The sequence below is a fragment of the Microcebus murinus genome, chromosome 2, assembly GCF_040939455.1.
Source record: "Microcebus murinus isolate Inina chromosome 2, M.murinus_Inina_mat1.0, whole genome shotgun sequence".
NCBI lineage: Eukaryota > Metazoa > Chordata > Mammalia > Primates > Cheirogaleidae > Microcebus > Microcebus murinus.
The window spans coordinates 12,803,292-12,822,635 of NC_134105.1; the positions used below are offsets into that span (position 1 = coordinate 12,803,292).

At 52.3% G+C, this 19,344-nt stretch overlaps 1 protein-coding gene across 4 annotated transcripts; it reads left to right on the forward strand.

Moving 5' to 3' along the window:
• Positions 1–286: 286 nt before the first annotated feature.
• Positions 287–18,577, forward strand: PLA2G5 (phospholipase A2 group V). 4 transcript variants are annotated; one of them, XM_076010565.1, is made up of 7 exons: positions 287–504; positions 6,851–6,980; positions 7,387–7,444; positions 13,472–13,521; positions 14,767–14,911; positions 17,462–17,568; positions 18,268–18,577. In XM_076010565.1, the coding sequence occupies exons 4-7, from the start codon at positions 13,482–13,484 to the stop codon at positions 18,390–18,392; spliced, it is 417 nt and encodes a 138-aa protein (XP_075866680.1). In that variant the 5' UTR covers positions 287–504; positions 6,851–6,980; positions 7,387–7,444; positions 13,472–13,481; the 3' UTR covers positions 18,393–18,577. The 4 variants fall into 4 exon arrangements, with proteins under 4 accessions (XP_075866680.1, XP_075866677.1, XP_075866681.1 ...); XM_076010562.1 differs by having other exon boundaries at positions 6,854–6,980; XM_076010566.1 differs by lacking the exons at positions 287–504; positions 6,851–6,980; positions 7,387–7,444 and adding an exon at positions 7,472–7,640.
• Positions 18,578–19,344: the final 767 nt, after the last annotated feature.

Here is a 19,344-nt window from a genome sequence, read left to right on the forward strand (position 1 = left end):
TGTTCATGCTCTTGTCTGAAGAGCCCCCAAGTACTCAAATAGGCAAGAGATTTAAGAAAGTTCTGTGCCCGGGACTGAGGTGAGGGTTACTGCAGGCCGAAGGGATTAGCAGAGGCTTGTGGAGAGGATAAGGCTGTGACCTGAATAACTCAGGACTCAAATCCAACCCCTCTGGAATTCTCTGGATGGCTGCCCAGGCCCCTTTGGCAGGAGATCGGCCCCAGGCTCTGGGTTTTTGCAGGACTCCCTGCATATATAAAGCCAGCTGGGGGCTGAGCAGGGGCCTGCCCCGCTGGGTCCAGGCAGAAGTTTCTCCTGGTCACCTCCAGGCCTGTCTTTGTCGCTCGTTCCCATTCAGGGCTTTAAGGTCCTGGAGACTGAGGATCTGTTCCCTCCGGACCCACGGTCTGTGGGTGCCGATGTTCTGGCTGGAGGCGGGGAGCCAGCGGGGCCTGGGGTTTCCAGCTCTGCCCGAGGAGCAGGACCTGAGGCCCGGCCAAAGAGGTCAGTTACTGGCATGGGGGCTGCACACGTCGGGGAGGGACGAGCCGGCCGGAGAGGGACGGCCTGGAGAAGCTGGGGTCTGGAAAGCTCAAGAAGGGGCCCTGGGAGAGGTAGGCAGGCACAGCCTCTGTCGGGGGACTGTCCCTCGGGCTGCTGGGCTCCTTTACCCTTCACTTGTCACGCCTGGACAGTTGGTGTGGTTCTTAAGGAGGCCAGGCCACCCCGATGGGAAGGTGGAGGTGGCCGAGAAGATCATTCCTAAGCTTAGGGGCAAAGCCCAGGCAGGGATATGAATAGGGTGTGTTAGGACTTGTGTGTGTGTGTTCATCTGAAGTCTTGCCTGAATTTCTTTTTAACCCAACCCACAAGAAAATATTTCCTTTGGGAGAAGGAATCATCAACATCTACGGCACATCCCTTAACCTTTGTGAGCACCCAGTGTGTTGGTGCAGGTAGACAGGAAGCCAGAGCTGGCCCTTACAGGGAGACCTCTCTCCTCCCGTCCTCCACCTCTCTCTCTCTAGCCTGCCTTTCTGGAAAGCAGTTTAGCTTTCGGCCCAGCATATGTGGCCTTGGGAGTCAAACTGATCAGGTTCAACTCAGAGCTTTGTCACCGACCAGATGTGTGACATGGGTGAGCCACGTCATTTTCTTTGATCTTCAGTATCCCAATTTGCAAAGTGTGTACGATAATAGTATCTGCTTCGTAGGGTTATTTTAAGGATAACATGAGGTCGGCCATGTAAAGAACTTAGCATGGAATCTGTGCTTAATAAGCATTAGCTGTTTCTATTAGTCATTCAACAGACTTTCCTTCTAGGATCTGATCGCTGCCATACAGTGTACTAGGTGCTGCCAGAGACAGAGACAGATGAGAAATTCGCAAGGCTGCACAGTCTACTACGTTCATTCATTGATGGATTCAGTGAGATGGTCAATAAATACGTATCATGTCTTCTACTGGGCGCTGGAGACATCAGCGTGAAAGACACAGTCCCTGTCCCCAGGTTGCTTGGGAGGCATTGCAGCACAATATGCTTGATGCTGTGATGAGGGACAGATGCTGGGAGGGCTCAGAGCAGAGGGACCCGGCCAGTTTGAGGAAGGGCGATGGGTTCACAGAAGACTTTCTGGCAAAGGTAGACCTAGCTTCCTTGTTTCTCCAAATCACAAGCATGCTCCTACCCCAGGGCCTTTGCACTTGCCCTTTCCTCTCTGCCTGGAGTAGTCTTCCATAAGATATCCCCCATGGCCTGCTCCTTCACCTTCATCCTAGCTTTACTCAAAATGCCACCTCCTCAGGGAGACCTTTCTTGGTCATTCTATTTAAAGTGGCTGCTCCCACCATCAACGGCCTCCTACCCTCAAGCACACACTCTCAGCACTCCGATCTCCCCCACTTTATTTTTCTCCACAGCATCTGTCACCCCCTGACAAACTACGAATTTCACTGTTTTGCTTGTCTGTTTCTGCGTTCTCCCACCAGACTGCAAGTCTGCCATGAGGGCGGAGTTCTCAACTGTGATGCCCCAGTGTCTAGAACAGAGCCTGGCACCTAATAGGTGCTCGCTAAGTAGTTTTTGAATAATAAATATGCTAAGTTGGCCGGGCTCGGTGGCTCACGCCTATAATCCTAGCACTTTGGGATGCTAAGGTGGGTGGATCCTTTGAGCTCAGGAGTTAGAGACCAGCTTGAGCAAGAGCAAGACCCTGTCTCTATTAAAAATAGAAGCAAATTAGCTGGACAACTAAAAATATATAGAAAAAATTAGCCAGGCATGGTGGCGCATGCCTGTAGTCCCAGCTACTCGGGAGGCTGAGGCAGTAGGATTGCTTAAGCCCAGGAGTTTGAGGTTGCTGTGAGCTAGGCTGATGCCACGGCACTCTAGCCTGGGCAACAGAGTGAGACTCTGTCTCAAAAAAAAAAAAATGTATGCTAAGTCTAGAAAGATGAGTAGGAATTAAGAGAAGAAAGACAAGAGAATAATGAGGGGAAGAGATTGAGAGAGACTGAGGTTGAGATCGGCGTGTTCAGGAAATGGAAAGAGTTTGCACTGGGCTTCGCCCCAGGAATGCACTGGGGAGTGGGGGGTACAAGGCCTGGCTGGAGAGGGTGAGGGGGAGCAAATCACGAAGGCCATGCTCCCGTGGGGGGAGACAGGTGCCTCTAACTTGGGCAGGATATGCTATGTGCTGTCATAGAAGTTAGGAAGATCGACCCAGGAAAAGAGGAAAGAGCCATTAACTCTGCTGCAGAGGAATCAGGGAAGGTGTCTTGAAAAGGGTAGAACCTCCCCTAGGCCCGGGGAGAGAGTTCAAATGTTAGTCTAGGAGTGATGGACGTCCTGAAGGCCTGTTCCCATTTCCCCGTCCTAACAGACAGATGCTGGATTATAAAGCCGCATGTGCAGGGACTGACGGAGTTAGCTTTGCATTTGTTTCTCAGAGTGCCCAACGGGAACTCCGCCCACAGGAATCGCTCAAGACACGTTTGCTGGGTTGGACTGGCATTGAGACAGGTGGCGTGGCCTCAAAGTGTGGGTGTCGCCTGCTCGCCAGCCGAGAACCTTGGGTACCGTCTGGGATCTTGCCAGCCAGAGGAGGAGCCTATTCTGGGGTTCCTCCCTCCTCCAAAAAAGAAGTAACATTATAGCATGGAAAAACAAGTGGGCTTTTGCCAGGTAGAAAAAGAGAGCAAAGAACATTCTAGGTGGAGGGAACAAAAGAAACAAAGACAGGAAGGCTGGTTCGTGGTGTATTTCTTCAGAGTGAGCAGTTTTAACTGATTAGACTTTTCAAAGATAAAACAAAATGTACTCGCTGTTGAGTGGGTGTTTAGATTTGCATTCTTAGCCAAAGTTTTGGCGAAAGTTGGACTTGAGCCTGTTATTGAACATTAGCTGTGATGTATGTGCAAACTCTATGTATGTCGCAGACTGACGCCGAGATGGACCAGCTGTGTGCATGTTTAGAGCAAGCTGCCAGTTTACAGACTGGACAAAGCCCGGCCAGGGCAGCTGCTCCCCTCAGATTTCGCTGGTTCATCCATCCAGTCCTGCATTCCATAAATAAGTATCAGCCGCCAAAGTTGCGCTAGTTTCTCTGCTAGTGCTGATAACATAATGAAGAACAAGATGGACAAGTTTCCCGCCTTCAGAGGCTTATCTTGCAGTGGGAGGGACAGGGCACATAAACGATCGAATTAAAGAGAGCTAAAGATGATGGCAAGTGCTATGAAGGAAAAGAGCAGGGCGACCTTGGGTCGTGGTCAGGGAAGGCCTCCTGGAAGAGGTGGCATGTAAGGTGAGGCCTGGAGGGTATAGAATCGAGAACACCAAAACCTGCTAAGTATTCTGGGCAGGGGGAGCAGCAAGTGCAAAAGCCCTCAGTAAAAAAGCTCAGAATGTTCCAGAGCCGGCTGACGAGAGAGCACGTGTGGTCATGGAAGGGCAGACCCTGCAGGCACACCCAAATCCCACTCACCAGCTGCTGCTCTTTGCAACGTCTCTGAACTCGAGTCTGGCACGCAGCAAATGTTGGCGGGGGGCGGCGGACTTGGAGGGCAGGGGGCACAGACGATTGACAGCTCAGCTCTCTCCGTGCTACTGAGCAACTGAAGGGCTCATTTTTTTTTTTTTTTACAGACTAGAGCCTATGCATCATAACTGAGGTAGCTGACTGTGTGGGGTTTGACAGGTCTTAAAGAAAGTTCCTCTTCCTGAAAAGTCGAGTGGGGGCCTGTCCCACCCACTCTGTCCCCACTTCTCATGCTACGTTTCTTTCCCTAAAAAGGGGTAAATAAGAAGTGCCTTCTGGGGACAGGAAACTCACCACTCCCGAGACAGCTCATTCCATTCCCAGGATGGATATGTGAGCCATTAGAAAGAAACGTACGTGGCTGGAGCCAAACTCTGACTCCTTGGAGCGTCTGTGGCCGCCTGGTGTTGGTCCTGTGATCTGGAGCCACGCGGACAACTCGGATTCCTTTTACCCCAAACGGCCCTTCAGAGATGTGAAGACAGCCTGGGTACCCCGAGCCACCTTCCGAACACTAGTCAGCCCCGATTCCCTCCCTCCTGTCTCCTGTGATCCACACACCTCCTGCTTTTCCAGAAACCCACTCAGAGGGAAGGCCCAGGGCCAGGCACATCTCTCGGGGTCTGGTCTGCTGGCGGTCCCCACACTTCTGCCATCTACATCAAAGACAACCGCGGTTTCTGTGATGTCGCTGGTGCCGGGTGTGGGGTCACACGTACGACAGCTGAGCTGTGCTACCCACCCTGTCCCGGTGCAAGTCAGCTTTGGGGAATCTCAGGAAAGGATCTATTCAGTCTCCTCTTATCGAACTCAGATCGTCTAGCTATTGGTCAAGATGGGGACAAAAGTCTAAACTCCTTAGCCTGACACCCAAGGCTCTTTGTGACTTACCCAGCTGTGTCTCTTTGGCCAGACCTTCCCACCATTCCTGAATTCCTACTCAACACTTAAAGAAAGTTCCATTTTTCTGAGAAGTCAAGCGGGGGCATGTCCCACCTTTCTACTAAAAATAGCCAACATTTACTGAGATCTGACTGTGTGCCTACACACCGGCCCTGTATCCACCCAGAACACAGGCATGAAGCGAGTGAAATTACTCACCCATCATTCGTGCGGGCAAACCGAGGCATAGAGCAGTTAAGAAACTTGCTGGAGGTCACACAGCTAATACGAGGTGGTTCTGGGCCACGGGCTCTTAACTACTGTGCATCCTGCCCCACTCCCCGGTGTGTAGCTCACGGTGGCTTATAAGGGCTGACTGCCAAATTGTTGGGAATTTTGCAAGCTAGTTGTTAACATACAAGCATCATTTAAAAACTATATAAACTTCCTACACCAATTCATCTGGAAAAAAAAAAAACTATATAAACTGACAGTCAAATAAGTAAAATTAAAAACAAAGAGAAATACTCAAAACTTGTCACAGCCTAATGATTTTACTACATTTTACTATCACCTGTGTTCTTAAGGATATTTATGCTTATCGGATCTGTGTGGTGGAAATACCATACAATGATGTGCTGCATTCAGTGATATCATGCCAGTAGCACGAAATTGTCCGCGGCGGAATATTTACACTACAGAGATAGGCAAATGTTAAACATTAGGGCTTTTCTTTTTTCATTAGAGAGCCAGCTATTAAATATTGACTAGGATATCTCTGCCTAACACCCTCTCAGCTACCACATCAATGTATTCTTCCCCAAATAAGCCATTATCACAGATGCCAGTGAGTCTTGCCCACACTGTTCCTCCTACCTGGAACGCCCTTCCTCGCATTCTTGGCCTGTTGAACTTTAACCCACTCTTTAAGGTTCAGTACAGGTATCTCCTCTTCTAGAAATCCCTTAGTGACAACTCATCCTGGGGCAGGCACCCCTAGTGTGCTTACACGGTATTTAGCGGGCCATTGCTACATGCTATCCTCTGAGCTCAGCACTTGAAACACAAGGTTCCATAAGAGATGGTCTCTGATCTCAAGACAGAGATCTCTGATCTCTGATCTCGCTGTCTCCTCCGTGGTAAGCGGGTTGAGAGGGCAGGACTCAAGACTGAATGCCATGGCAGGTCCTGAGAGAGACCCCTCCAGGCAGAGAGCAGATTGGGCGTGAGACAATAAGGAGTGGTGAGGACTGGGGCAACACTAGCCCTGTGCCCCATCTATGAGTGCAGCCACTTCTCCACGATGGCCAGTTGTTGCCATTTAGGAATCCAGGCCTAGGATGGCCAGATCTTTTCAAGAGTAGCTGGAAATTGGGACCTCTGTGTAAGATCTCTTAACAGTTAGACATTGGCAACTAATTCCACTTTTAAAAAAAGCACTGTGTAGAGGAAGCAAAGCATCTCCTAGGGCTGCATGGAGCCCTGGGCTGAAAGTTTATAACCAAAGCTCCAGTTCCACTCATCAAGCAACTGTTGGGATCATGAACCCATTTCACTAACATCTCCAACTTGTCCGTAAGGAAACCCCATGACACTGTGGTCAGACAGCTTATGAAAATCCCAATCATTATGTCTTTATTGGGTCTCAAGCCCTTTGTGCAGTGGAAAGAACATGGATTTGGGTGACAGACCCAGGGCCAGACAGATTCTGGGTCCTCCTTTTACCAGCCATGTGACCTTGGGCAAGCTACCTAACATCTGCCCCTTCCTGATAAGATGGGATCACGATGTCCCACAGATTTCGTGAGGGCTAAGGAAGGCTGTGAATGTTATACTTGCCTTGTAAATGTGTCATAGCGGATGCCCATCGAAGGCCAAGTTCTTCTCTCCTTCCTTCCTGAACCATGACCCTTGCAATCCCCTCCAGCAGGAAGTGCCAGAGTGAACAGCATGTGTGATGAGTTCTGTAACATTCCAGAGATGGGCAAGCTCCCCGTGGAAGGAGGAATCATGGAAAACTTCCTGGAGGAGGAGGACTCAATGCAGACTTTCTGCCAGTGAGTACCGGACAATACTTTGTACTAGTAAAGCATTTGATGAGGTCAGGGATGTCTCAGCAGCTCAGGTTCTTAGAAAGAAGGAGGGTCCGGTGTGGAGTGGGGTGGTGGGGGAGAGAATGAAGCCGGAGCCAGAGGAGTCATGCATTCACTCAACAGACCCTTGCTGAGCACCTACTGTGTGCCAAGTGCTGGGGTACAGAGGCGAAGCTGACACAGCGCCTACCCTCATGGAGTTCTCAGTTGACTGGAAAGACATCCTGGCAATAATGTTTATGATAGTTATGATTTACTGAGCACCTACTAGGTGCCAAGCACTGTCCTGGGCCCTTCTGCCTAGCTCCTCTCATTGCTTTATCACGATTACTAAATGAAACTGGTTCTATTATTCTCTTATTTTACCCAGATAAAACTGAGAATCGAAGAGGCTAAACAACTCGGTCGGGTGACACAGGCGGTCAAAGGTGAGACCCAGGTTTGAATTCACGTCTGTCTGGCTTGAAGGTCAGGTTCTTGGATCTGACATTGTGCCTCCTCCTCCCTCGTGTGTTCAGTCTCTCCTTCATCAAGCGTTGTTAGTTAAGTTCAAGCCAGCCGCGAACTGCTCTACCCGAGACACCTCCTGGATGCCTGCGAAGACATTCGAGCCAAATCCCTCAGGTGGGCTGAGCTCGGCAGGGAGAGGGGAAGAGACAAGAGCAACTCCTACAATGCAGATCCCTGAAAACACACTGCGCTTGGGGGGCCCAGAGAGGTGGGGAGGGGTGAGTGCAGAAGGGCGGCCAGCACGGCCTGGTGAAGCCCAGAGGCGGACAGAGTTTCGAGGAGGAGGGGGGGGGTCTTGAGATGGAGGGGACTCCATCCTGCGAGCCTGAGCGGCGGCCCCAAGCTCGGGCTAGCCAGGCTCAGGGCACCCCTGAGGGCAGCGAAGGGCTCAGAATGGGCGCTGAGGAAGTGGAGGCCCCTCTGGTCAGAAATGTGGTTTTTACCAGAGAAAGAAAGCTAGAGAGAGAGAGGCCACCTGAGGCAAGGGCTTTTTTCTTTCTATTTCTTTTTTTTTTTTAGCCTTATTGTGTTTGGTTTAGGAAGGCAAGGTGGATGCATACCAGTCAGTGGAGGAGAGAAGAGGTTGAAAAAGAGAAATGAAATAATGCAGGACAGAGAGGACTTTTCCCCACAGCACTGAACACCTCCAGACATAGTATATATTTATTTGATGTCTTTTTTTTTTTTAGAGAGAGACAGAGTCTCGCTCTGTCTCCCAGGCACAATCATAGCTCACTGCAGCCTCGAACTCCTGGCCTCAAGCAATCTACCTCAGCTTCCCAAGTAGCTGGGACTACAGATACGTAGTCTGGCCATGCCTGGCCAATTTAAAGAAAAAAAAAATTTTTTTTTAGAGATGGGGATCTTGCTATGTTGTCCAGGCTGGTCTCAAACTCCTGGCCTTCAGCAATCCTCCTGCCTTGGCCTCCCAAAGTGCTGGGATTACAGGTGCAAGCCACGGTGCCCGGCCTTGATGTCTTTTCTATTAATATCTGTTTCCCACCAAGCACAGGGTAGCTCCAGGAAGGCAGGGCCTCTGTCTCAGTCACAGGTGGATTCCCAGTGCTGCCTGGCATGCAGTAGACACTTAATAAATATTTTTGTGTTGAATTGGATTCACAGGGTTCCTCAGGGAGCCCGGTAGTCGGGTTCCAGGAAGAGAAGAGTCCATGGGGGCCCAAAGGAGGGGCATCTTTCTGATCCAGCTGTGGGAGGAGGGGGAGAGAAAGAGAAGCCCAATGGCCAGCAGACGGGGAGCTCAAAATCCACGTCTTCTCGAAAACATGTGTGTGGGCTGGGGTTGGGGTAGGGTGGAGGCAGGGATTGATGGAAATGGAGAATGGAGAATAGTAGCTACCTATGTCCTGTGAGAATACTCTAGAAGGTTAGTTATCATTTATTTGTTAGCGTTATTCTGCATTGGCCGCTGCTGTAAGTTATAAATGTATAAATTCATTTAATCCTAACAGCAACTCTCCAAGGCAGGTGAGCTACAGACGTCCCTCCGAGGTGACGTAGCCAGTAGTGGGGAAGCCAGGATTTGAACCTGGGATTTGGAGCTGATGCAGAGTTTGTGATGTTACCCATTGGGCCACACACTTCCCTACCCAGTGTTAGTTCATATGCCTTGTTTTATCATTTTTATTTTTTATATTTTTATTATTTTAGAGACAGGGTCTTGCTCTGGAGTGCAGTGGCATGATCATAGCTCATTTTAACCTTGAACTCCTGGGCTCACGTGATCCTCCTGCCTCAGCCTCCCAAGGAGCTGGGACTACAGGCACATGCCACCAGGTCTGGCTAATTTTTAAATTTTTTTTTTTTGTAAAGACTGAGTCTTACTGTGTTGCCCAGGCTGGTCTGGAACTGCTGGCCTCAAGTGATCCTTCCTCCTTGGCCTCCCACAGTGCTAGGATTACAGGCATGAGCCACTGTGCCAGGCCCTCTGTTTTATATAGTGCATTCCTCTGAGGAGCCCCTGGAGCTGGAGGGGCTCATTGTTCTCACGTTTCACATGAAGAAACAGAGACATGTAGTGACTTTCCCAGGGTCACACAGCCACTAAGTGGCTGAGCAGGGGACTCCAGCTTGCATCTCTCTAACTTCAAGCCTGGTGCCTTCCCCTTGCCAGAGGGAAGACACACAGGAATTTAGTGGGGAGCCAGGTGCCAAAATAAGGTACCACCTGGACTTGGGGAGGCGACATTCTGCAGCCTCTCCAGAGAGGGGTTTCCACAGACTCTGAGTCATCCCAGTGAGGGCGCAGGGCGGAAGCTGCTGAGGGTTGGCAGGCTGGGAACAGCAGGAAGCAGACAGGGGGCAAAGCTGCAAATCCCAGAGGGGGGCAGGCTGGCTCCCGCGGCCGTTCTGGGTCTAGGTTGAGCGAGACGAGACGGACTGAAATACGAGCAGGAGCCGTGCACTGGGAGAAGTGCTCAGGGCCAAGGGCGGGAGTGTGGTGGGCGGGAGGGGGGCTGGGCCGGGAGAGGGGTGCCAGGGCTCCTCCTGTCCCTGGCGGGGAAGAGCCTGGACCATGAGTGGCCAAGCCAGACCCTCCTCAATGTCGCTCCTGAAGCCACCCTGGCACTGGGACCTGTTTCAGAAAATAGCTGCTTCTGAACGAGGAGAGGGAAGAATCCCCAGGGGTCTCGTGGGGTGCGCAGGGGGGAAGTAGGGCTTCCTATGTGAGTTACCAGGGATCTTGGAGCGGGGCCAGGCAGGAGAGTGGGAGGCGGCAGGCAGGCCCTTAAAGCCAGGCGTGTGCCCAGCCCCTGCCTCTACCGCGGCCCCTGGGACGGAGGAAAGGTCTCACTGGTGAGCAATCTTGCTCTTGGGGCTGCCTTGCTTGGGGGGGGGGGTTGGGAGAGCAGGGTGCACACAAGGGCTTTGAGAGGAGACACCTTGGTGGGGGCGCAGGGCCCAGAGCGGGCGGCCCCCATCTGTCGCCTGCCCGCAGACTGCGGTATCTCAGCGGTGCCTTCAGTGCAGCCGGGCTTGGTCCTCTCCAGCCAGGCGACGTGAACTGGGGTGTCCTGGGACATGGGGGCTGCTGCCCATGGGCTTGGAGGACTCATCGCTTGGGTGACCCGGCCACTTCCCGGCCTCCACATCTTCCCGAGTCTGTCGGTGGATCCATCCCCGCCTCCCCACCTCTTGCTGCTGCTGCTGTAGCCGCTGCCGGCCCTGAACTTCTCTGCGGCCGTGCTCGTTGCTCCCTGTGGTTGCCTGATAAAAATAGCCGAGCCCACATCCTTCTCTGGGACCTGCCCTGGGCTCACCCGCCGGCCCATCTGCAGGGCAGTGTTTCAGTGCCCTGCCACCTCTGCAGGGAAACCGCTTGTCACTCTTGCAGGCCCATTTTCTTTCTTTCCTTCTTTTTGTTTAGAGACAGGGTCTCGCCGTGCTGCCCAGGCTGGAGTGCAGGGGCGCCATCACAGCTCACTACAGCCTCAAACTCCTGGGCTCAAGCGATCCTCCTGCCTCAGCCTCCCACGGAGCTGGCTAATTTTTTTTGTTTTCTGTAGAGACGGAATCTTGCTATGTTGCCCAGGCTGGTCTTGAACTCCTGGCCTCAAGCGATCCTCTTGTGTGGCCTCCCAAAGTGCTGGGATGATAGGTGTGGGCCTTCGCGCCCGGCCTCAGCCTCATGTTCGCAGGGCCCCTGCTGCTCACTCACGCTGGCAGCCTGAGTCCAGGCTGTTCCCAGACGCACCTGGGAGGTTGGTTTTCTTCAGGTGTGGTGGGGCCAACAGGTCAGGAGGTGACTGTTGTGTGTAACAGCTTATTCACAGTCCCTGAGAGAGGAGGGCACGCCACCCCACGCAGGGCCACACCGGAGGTACCAGGCCGGTCGGGAGGCAGGGGAGGCCACTGGGAAGCGTGCCCCAGGGCCTTCGTCGTGATTTCCGAGGGGGAGGCCGGGCAAGGCAGGTGGACAGCGTAGGCCTGGCTGGCTGGAACCTTCTCCGTGGGCTCCAGCTTCCCTAGTTGTCCTGTGTCTGGCTGGGGGTGATTCAGAGCAGGAGAAATGTCGGCTTGGAGTGTGAGAGTGAGGCGACGGAGGTGGCCGGGTGTGACGAGGGCCCGGTTGGCTTGTGTGGCACCTTCGCAGAGGAGCCACTGCCTTCTCTAGGAATTAGCTGGCCCTGGGAGGGACAGTCTCTCCCTGGCCAGCAAAGCCCTGACATGTCGAAACATTATAAGATAAACAGAATAAACAGCGTGTTTACTGCCCAGGGTGCCCAGAGGCGGTGGAGTTGAGCCAGCCGAGGGCGCAGCCTCACGGCCCTGGCCTAAGCCCTCAGGCAACTACTTCCCCTGCCTGAGCCTCGACCTCCTCATCAGTAAGGTCCCAAACTGCCATGCATCCAGCAAGTCACTGTTGAAGGGGACAGACACCAGGCCAGCAGGTTGAACAATAGACACCATCAAGGTCACTGGGGAGACCAACGACCACTGGTTAGAGAGACGGTGACGGTGTCTGGCACGCCGGAAGTGCCCAGTGTCTGAGTGGCAGCTGGCGTCTTCCTGCCGCAGCTCAGGAGGCAGCGGGGAAAGATTGATGTGGAAGCCGGGGACCTGGGGCCACTTCTTTTGGCTGTTCAGAGCCCCCAGAGCGGAGGCTGTGGGTGGACAGAACCCTCAGGAATGTTCTTGGAACTCAGGGCTGCTGCTGGCCAGAGCTGGCATGGAGGCCAGCCCAGTCGCCAGGAGCCCCGGGGAGTGCGAGGTGCGTTTGAAGGCCAGGCCTCGGGAGGCGCCAGGGGCACGGGCGGAGCCCCGGCACCAGAGACCGCTCCGCTCAGGGACTCGGAGACGGCAGGACACCGCAGGGGAAACCCTGGCAGACCACAGGCCAGCTGGGCAGCTGCGGATAAACAAGGGCTCTGGCGTCCTGGGAGGAAGGGAGCAGCCAGCCGCCAGCGAGGAGCCTCTGAGACGCCCAGCGAGACTCGGGCAACGGCCGCAGACACGGGTGTCTCCTCCGCCTTCTGCCTGGGGTTGTTTGAACCCTGGGCGAGTGGTGGCTGTGTCTGCCAAGCACACAGCCTCAGGGGGGAAGCCGGGGGCCTGGGCCCACGAGGCGGAGGAACAAACACAGCCCCTCGGTTCAGAGAATTCACGCCTCTGGGGCGGGAGGCCACACGGTGCAGTGAGGGGCACACGAGGACAGCCCTGAATCCTGTCCCCGCTTCTCACTGGCTGCATGGACTCAGGCAAGTTCCTCGAGTTCTCTGAGCCTCAATCGTCCCACTTGCAAAATGGAAAAAAATGATACCTACCCTGCAGGACTGTCACGAGCACCCAAGGCTGGCTTAATCTTTAGGTAGGCACAGCGCCTGGGGCCCAGGAAAACGTTTTCATTTAAAATTCTTTAAAAATCGGGAGGAAAAAAATGAATATAATAATCATAATGAATATATAATAATGAATTCAGCTGGGGTTATATTTTCTTTATACCAATGTAATGGTCAAATATAATCGTTTATGCGCATATACACAGGGTGTGTCTATTCATATATTTTGGAGAGAGAAGGCCACTAAGCCCTAAGTGCTTGGGACCCACACAAGCCCCAAGAAGGCCCTGAGAGCTCTCCCGTCTTCCATCAAGGGCCAAGTGTAGGTTACGTCAATTCCTGCCTCTCTACGTACGCCACCAAATCTCCAGTTAAGAGTCCTGCCTAGTCTATGTTCCCTTTAGCCATTTTCTGCCGAGCGGTGGGTGCGTCCGGGCGTCCGTGGCTCGGGGCTCCGTTGGGGGAGACGCTTCCATGAATGCCCCTCTGCCTCCAGGGCCCCCAGCGGACCTATGAATTTTTGCCTCCTGTGTATTGTCCAACCCGGGGGCCTGTGGTGGAACAGGCGGGGCCTGGCAGGGAGGCAGGGTGGGGTCTGAATGGGCCGTTGCCCGATACATGCGTCGTGGCGTGTGTTTTCTTTTCCAGAAACCCAGAGATGAAGGGCCTCCTCCCACTGGCTTGGTTCCTGGCTTATAGTAAGTGCTGGCCCATGACCCCTGAGTGACCTTTGACCCCACGGGAGTCATGGCGCAGTGGAAAGGGGACCAGTCTCTGAGGTCGTGGAGACAGACCTGTGTCTGAACCTTGGCTCTGTGCCGACCGCGTAGATGTCAGCAAGAGCCTTTGTCCCTCTGAGCCTCTGCTCCCTGGGCCGACACAGGCAGACGCAGCCCATCATGGGGCCGGGCGGCGTTCTAGGAGATGCCATACCCAAAACGCAAAGTGCGTAAAGGCCGTGGACGCAGAGGATGTGTGGCTGGCAAATGCAGGAGGCGGATTTTATCCTTGGATGCAAAACAAAGTAAACTAAGGCCAAAACAAGACCAAGACATCCAAATTAGACACAAGGCCCTTAGCTAAATGTCCCAGCCTATGATTCCTGGTCATTTTCTGGTCCTGGGCCATCCAGGGCTTCTACGCACCCCACCCCTAGCCTCCTCCCAGCTTGGAGGTGACAGTGCAGCTGGCTTTAGTCCCACCCTGCAGCCCCATACCTGTGTGCACAGCCCCACGCCAGGCTGTCCTGATGTTTGATGTCCTGCCAGATCCCCAGGGACCCCAGGAGGAACGGGAGGCCAGTGTGGGGACAGAGCCTCGGGCTCTCTGCCAAACCCTGGACAGGGCACGTTCCCCCTCCAAGTCTCAGTTCCCAATTTGTAAGATGAGAGAGTAAATTCCCTGATTTCTAAGAGTCCCCTCCTGCTTTAGGGTTCTCTGCCTTGTGTTCTAAAAGGTGCCAGAGGGAGGGCAGGAGGGGGAGAGGGATGCATCGCCAGGAGAAATAGGAAACTCTGCCTGCTTCATACAGATACCATATGCATTACACCTGATATTTCTTGGTCACTTAGTATGTGTCTGCCACCATGCTCAAAATGTACATACTTTATCTTATTTTAACTCTCAACATGACTGCATGTGGTAGCTGCTAATTTTAGGTTCCCATTTTCCAGAAGAGGAAACTGAGGCTCTGAGAGATTAAGCCTGCTCAACATCATCCTTTGAATCAGTGGCAGAGCCAGGATTTGAATCTGGGTCTGCTCATTTTTTTAAGTCAAACTCTTAGCCACTGCTTGTACTGCACTAATTAGGGAATAAAAAAGAGACAGCTAGGTCCCTCTGAACCCCGGGGGGTTGGGGGCAGGGGTAGAAGGGGCAGGAGGTGCTGGGAAGCGGCTTGAGCAGGGCCGCCCAGGGGACATGGGGACATGGCTGTCTTTCAGGTGTGCCTGCTGTGCCAGGAGGCTTGCTGCAACTGAAGTCAATGATTGAGAAGGTGACAGGAAAGAACGCCCTGGTAAACTATGGCTTCTACGGCTGTTACTGCGGCTGGGGCGGCCGAGGGACCCCCAAGGATGTCACCGACTGGTGAGCTGATCCCCATATCTGTCCTTTGGGTTCCAGGCTCTGCATTCACATTATCTCACCCAGTGTCATGTCAATTCTGGAAAATGAGTATGAAAGCATCAATTTAGGGATAAGGAAACGAAGGCTCAAAGAAGTTAACTGGAGATCCCAAGAGCTCAGTGGCTTAAGGTGCCGTCAGTTGGTATATTATGGCAGATTCACAAATGGTCCTAAATGTAGTGGCTTAAAACAGCAGCCATCACTTTGCTTATGACTCTGCCATGAGGGCAGGGTTTGGCAGCGTGACCTGTGTCAGCTCTACCCAGCTTCAGCTCAGAGCCTGTGGCTGGCATGTTGCTGCTGTCCCCTGGCCTGAGAGTGGGCCAGGGGCCTCAGGTCCTCTCACTTAGGCCCCTGTAAGGATGTTTGGATTTCCTCCCAGCATGGTGACTCTTGGGTTCCAAGAGTGAGTCCCCAGACTGCAAGACCAAAGGGCACTGAGTTTTTATGATCAGCCTCAGAAATTCCATAGTGTCACACCACACTTGGTGGAGGCAGTCACAAAGGCTTTAAGAGGGAGGGGACCTAGATTCTACTCTCGATTGGGAAGAAGTTTTAGAAGAACATGTGAAATGGGAGATATTGCTCTTTGTAAAACACGCCCTGCTGGGCTAACCATTCTGATACCAATAGAAATGTAATGGAAAAGGACAATTAAGCAAATGGGATGACAGGTGGGTGGAGCCCAGGCTCTCCCTGCTGGGGTGGGATGAGCAGAGCAGGAAGCTAGAATGACCTGTTGATAATGCCTTGGAACAGGAGATGTCAACGTGAGCTCCCCTGAAGCCTACGATAGATGCAGATATTTACAAATAGATGTACGTATAGATACATGCATATACACAAGTTAATGTGAACACATTTTTTTTAGTGTTAGTTGAGAGGGGCTAAAAGAAATGACACCCCACTAGCAATAAGCACACTTGCTACCTATGTCTGGTTTCTAACACCATTCTTCGATGAAAGGAACCAAGGCTCCTTGAAGAAATGGCAGATTCTAAGACTCAGGGCAGGAAATAGATGAGTCTGGAACCTCTTAGAGTTCCAAAAAGCAAGAAAGAACTCAAACAAAACGAAACCCTGCATGGACAGGGGTAGGTCAGGGGACACATGAGCCACCAGAAAGATGCCCAATGCCCAGAGCTGGAACCACTTGAGCAGCAAAGTAAATAACCAGAACCCTGGTCTTACCATGAGAAGAAGAGAAAAATCAGACAAATCCCAACACTGGGGCATCTTACAAAATTCCTGACTGTACTGCTCACAGCCAGCAAGGTCAGCCAACCAGGGAAAATGTGGGAAACTGTTGCAGCCAAGTGCAGCCTAAAGAGACACAACAACTAAATGTAACATGGGAACTCGACAGGATCCCGGGACAGGGAAAGGACATTTGGTAAAAACTAAAAAGACCCGAATAAACTATGGAATTTATACAATTAGTGAAGCAATAATGACATATTGTTATTCAGTTAATTACTTCATTATAAAGTTGAATTATATATTATAAATATATAATTATATATTTAGTAATATGTCAATATTGGTTCATTAATTGTAACAAATGTAGAGTACTAAACATTAAGATGTTAATAATAGGGGAAACTGGGTGTTTTTCCTGTACAATCTCAATTTCTCTGTAAATAATAATAAAAAAAGTTTTTAAATACAACCCTCCACACCTAACATACAATCACCCTTCAGTATCTGTGGGAGGCTGAATCCAGGGCCCCCTACGAACACCAAAATCTGCAGCTGCCCTAGTCCCTGACATAAAAGGGCATAGTGTTTGCATATAACCTATGCACATCTTCTTGTATATTTTAAATTATTAATATCTCTAGATTACTTATAACAAACACCTGATGCAATGTAAATGCTATGTATATAGTTGTCATACCGTATTGTTTAGGGAATAATGACAAAGAATAAAATCTGTGCATGTTCAGTACAGACACAACCATTGTGGGCCTAACTAGATTTTTGGTCCATGGCTGGTTGAATGCATGGATGTGAGGCCCGTGATACTAGAAGTTTAATTTTTGCTCATGTAACAGTTCAGTGGGTATCACATGTTGATTTAGGGCGCCAGGCTTCTCCTGTCTGGTAGCTCTGCCATCCCCCACGGCCTCAGAGTCCTCTCCTGGGCCATCCCCAAGGGGGATAAAGAGAAAAAGTGGAGGAAAGTGTGGGAAGTTTTCCGGCAGGCCTGGCAGTGGATGGAGAACATACATCACTGCTGCCCACGGCCCACGTCCTGGCCAGAACCTAGTCACGTGTACACGCCCACGTGCAAGGGAGCTGGGAGTTGTCATCGAATCGTGGTCCCAGGAGGGAAAAGTGACCTGCTGGGCAGTGGTGGCCCTTGTGGAAGGCAGGGAAGTGCTCGGCCACGCCCACCAGGGTGGCTGCCGCTAAAGGGCCATGGTTGAAGTTTTGCTCCTATTAGGGACAAGGGGGGGGCGTCAAGAGAGCACCCCTTCCTCTCAAGATCTACGTCTCCCGCATGGACAGGTGCTGCTGGGTGCACGACCGCTGTTACGGGTCGCTGGAGGACAGAGGCTGCAACATCAGGACACAGACCTACGGATACAGATTCGCATGGGGCCTGGTCACCTGCGGTAAGGCTGGGGCTTCCCCTTCAGGCCATTGGAAGAGCCTGGATCTCCCCTGGCTCTGAGTTCAGCTGCCCTAGAGGTCAGCCAGCCTGTGTCTCAGGGGTGCAGATGTGGGACAAAAGGGGCGGGGAAACTGGAGCTGTATCAGAACTCCAGGGAGGGGCTGAAACATGTGACACCAAGCATGTGCTGGGTGCCAAGTGCTTTGCTTAATTCTCTTGACTTACTCCCCCCAATTCCCTACGGAGTAGACTTATTCTCCCCCACTTTGCACAAGAGGAAACTGAAGCTCAAAGGCCTGCGGGTGCAAACGGAAGGGTTCCAGCCCGGATCCTCCAAGTTCAAACCTAAGTCTGGGGATGGAATCTGCTGTATGAGAACTGGCTTTCGTTCCTCTAGAGCAGAGCTGTCCCCACCCTCACCCAGGAGTTCCCAAGAGGAGGGACCCTGCTTCCTCCCGGACTGGGAGCTCCCTGAGGGCAGGAGCTTTGTCTCCTGGACTGAAACCTCCCTCTGAGCAGCAGCTGTACCCCTCCCATCAGACTATCCGTCCCCCCAGTTTAAGAGTTGCACCCTGTTCATCATGCTGAGAGCTCCTCAGAGCAGGAAGCGGAGCGGGGAGTCTGCTCAGACTGAACCAAGTCCAAGTTCACGAAGCCCGTCCTTTCTGGCCTCATTCCGTGCTTGGTGTCGTGTTTGCAGAGGCCGGGCCCTCGTGTGGCATGCAGCTCTGCGCCTGTGACCGGCAGCTCGTCTACTGCCTGAGGAGGAACCTGCGGAGCTACAACCCTCGCTACCGCTACTTCCCCAACGTCTTCTGCTCCTAGTCACCCGGCACGGGCTCCTGCCAGGCCAAGACTTTGTTCTCTTCTACAATGCAGAGTTCTGACTCGGAGGGATGCCCCGGAGAGGCTCAGGGTCTCAGACCTCATCCTGTCTCGGAGGAGCCCCAGGGCCACACATCACCCTCTGGAAAGTCCCCAAAAGGTGACTAATAAACACCACACAGGCATTTTTCCTCTGCTGTGAGGTTGCCGGTGCCTCTTTCTGTGCCATTGGGACACTAAACCCAAAGTTGTCTGCGTTGTCTTGGAGACGGGAGGGGAGGTTAGGAAACGGAAGGTTTTGCAGGGTGAGATTCAGGCCTTCTCCTGGACTCATTTCCTTAAACCTTGGGGTCGTCTGGAGCCCAGCGCTGGGACTCGGTCTTCCTCAAGGAGTGGGGGAAGGACAATTGGCAACTGTCCCGCTTCCAGGCCAGGGAGGAGATCCCAGCCTTGGCTTCTCCACATGTGTGGTCTTGGGCCAATCACTGAACCTCTCTGACTCTCAGTGTCTTTCAAAAAGAAACTGTCACTCTCCTTGTGATGTAAAATGAGGCTTCTAAAGCTCACTGTGACGCTGATATGGGAGCTGCTGAGGTTCCAGAACTTCATTGAGGGCATGTTTTTTAAAATAGAGTTCCGCTATGGGGTTTACTTTTAGCCACCATGCCAGGCTAATTTTTCTTTCTTTCTTTCTTTTTTTTTTTTTTTTTTTGGAGAGATGGGATCTCACTCTTACTCAGGCTGGTCTGGAACTCCTGGCCTCAAGCCATCCTCCTGCCTTGGCCTCCCAGAGTGCTAGGATTACAAGCATAAGCCACCACACCTGGGCAATTTTTTTTTTTTTTTTTAAATAGAAAAAGGGTCTCTCTCTGTTGCCTAGGCTGGAGTGCAGTGGTGTGATCATTGCTCACTGTAACCTTGAATTCCTGAGCTCAAGTGATCCTCCTGCCTC

Excerpts from the sequence above, each read along its gene's own strand:
- PLA2G5 (XM_076010565.1), top strand. The coding sequence starts at position 13,482 with ATGAAGGGCCTCCTCCCACTGGCTTGGTTCCTGGCTTATA. Across the intron at positions 14,912-17,461 it reads CCCAAGGATGTCACCGACTG|GTGCTGCTGGGTGCACGACC; the intron begins GTGAGCTGATCC and ends CCGCATGGACAG. Across the intron at positions 17,569-18,267 it reads ATGGGGCCTGGTCACCTGCG|AGGCCGGGCCCTCGTGTGGC; the intron begins GTAAGGCTGGGG and ends TCGTGTTTGCAG.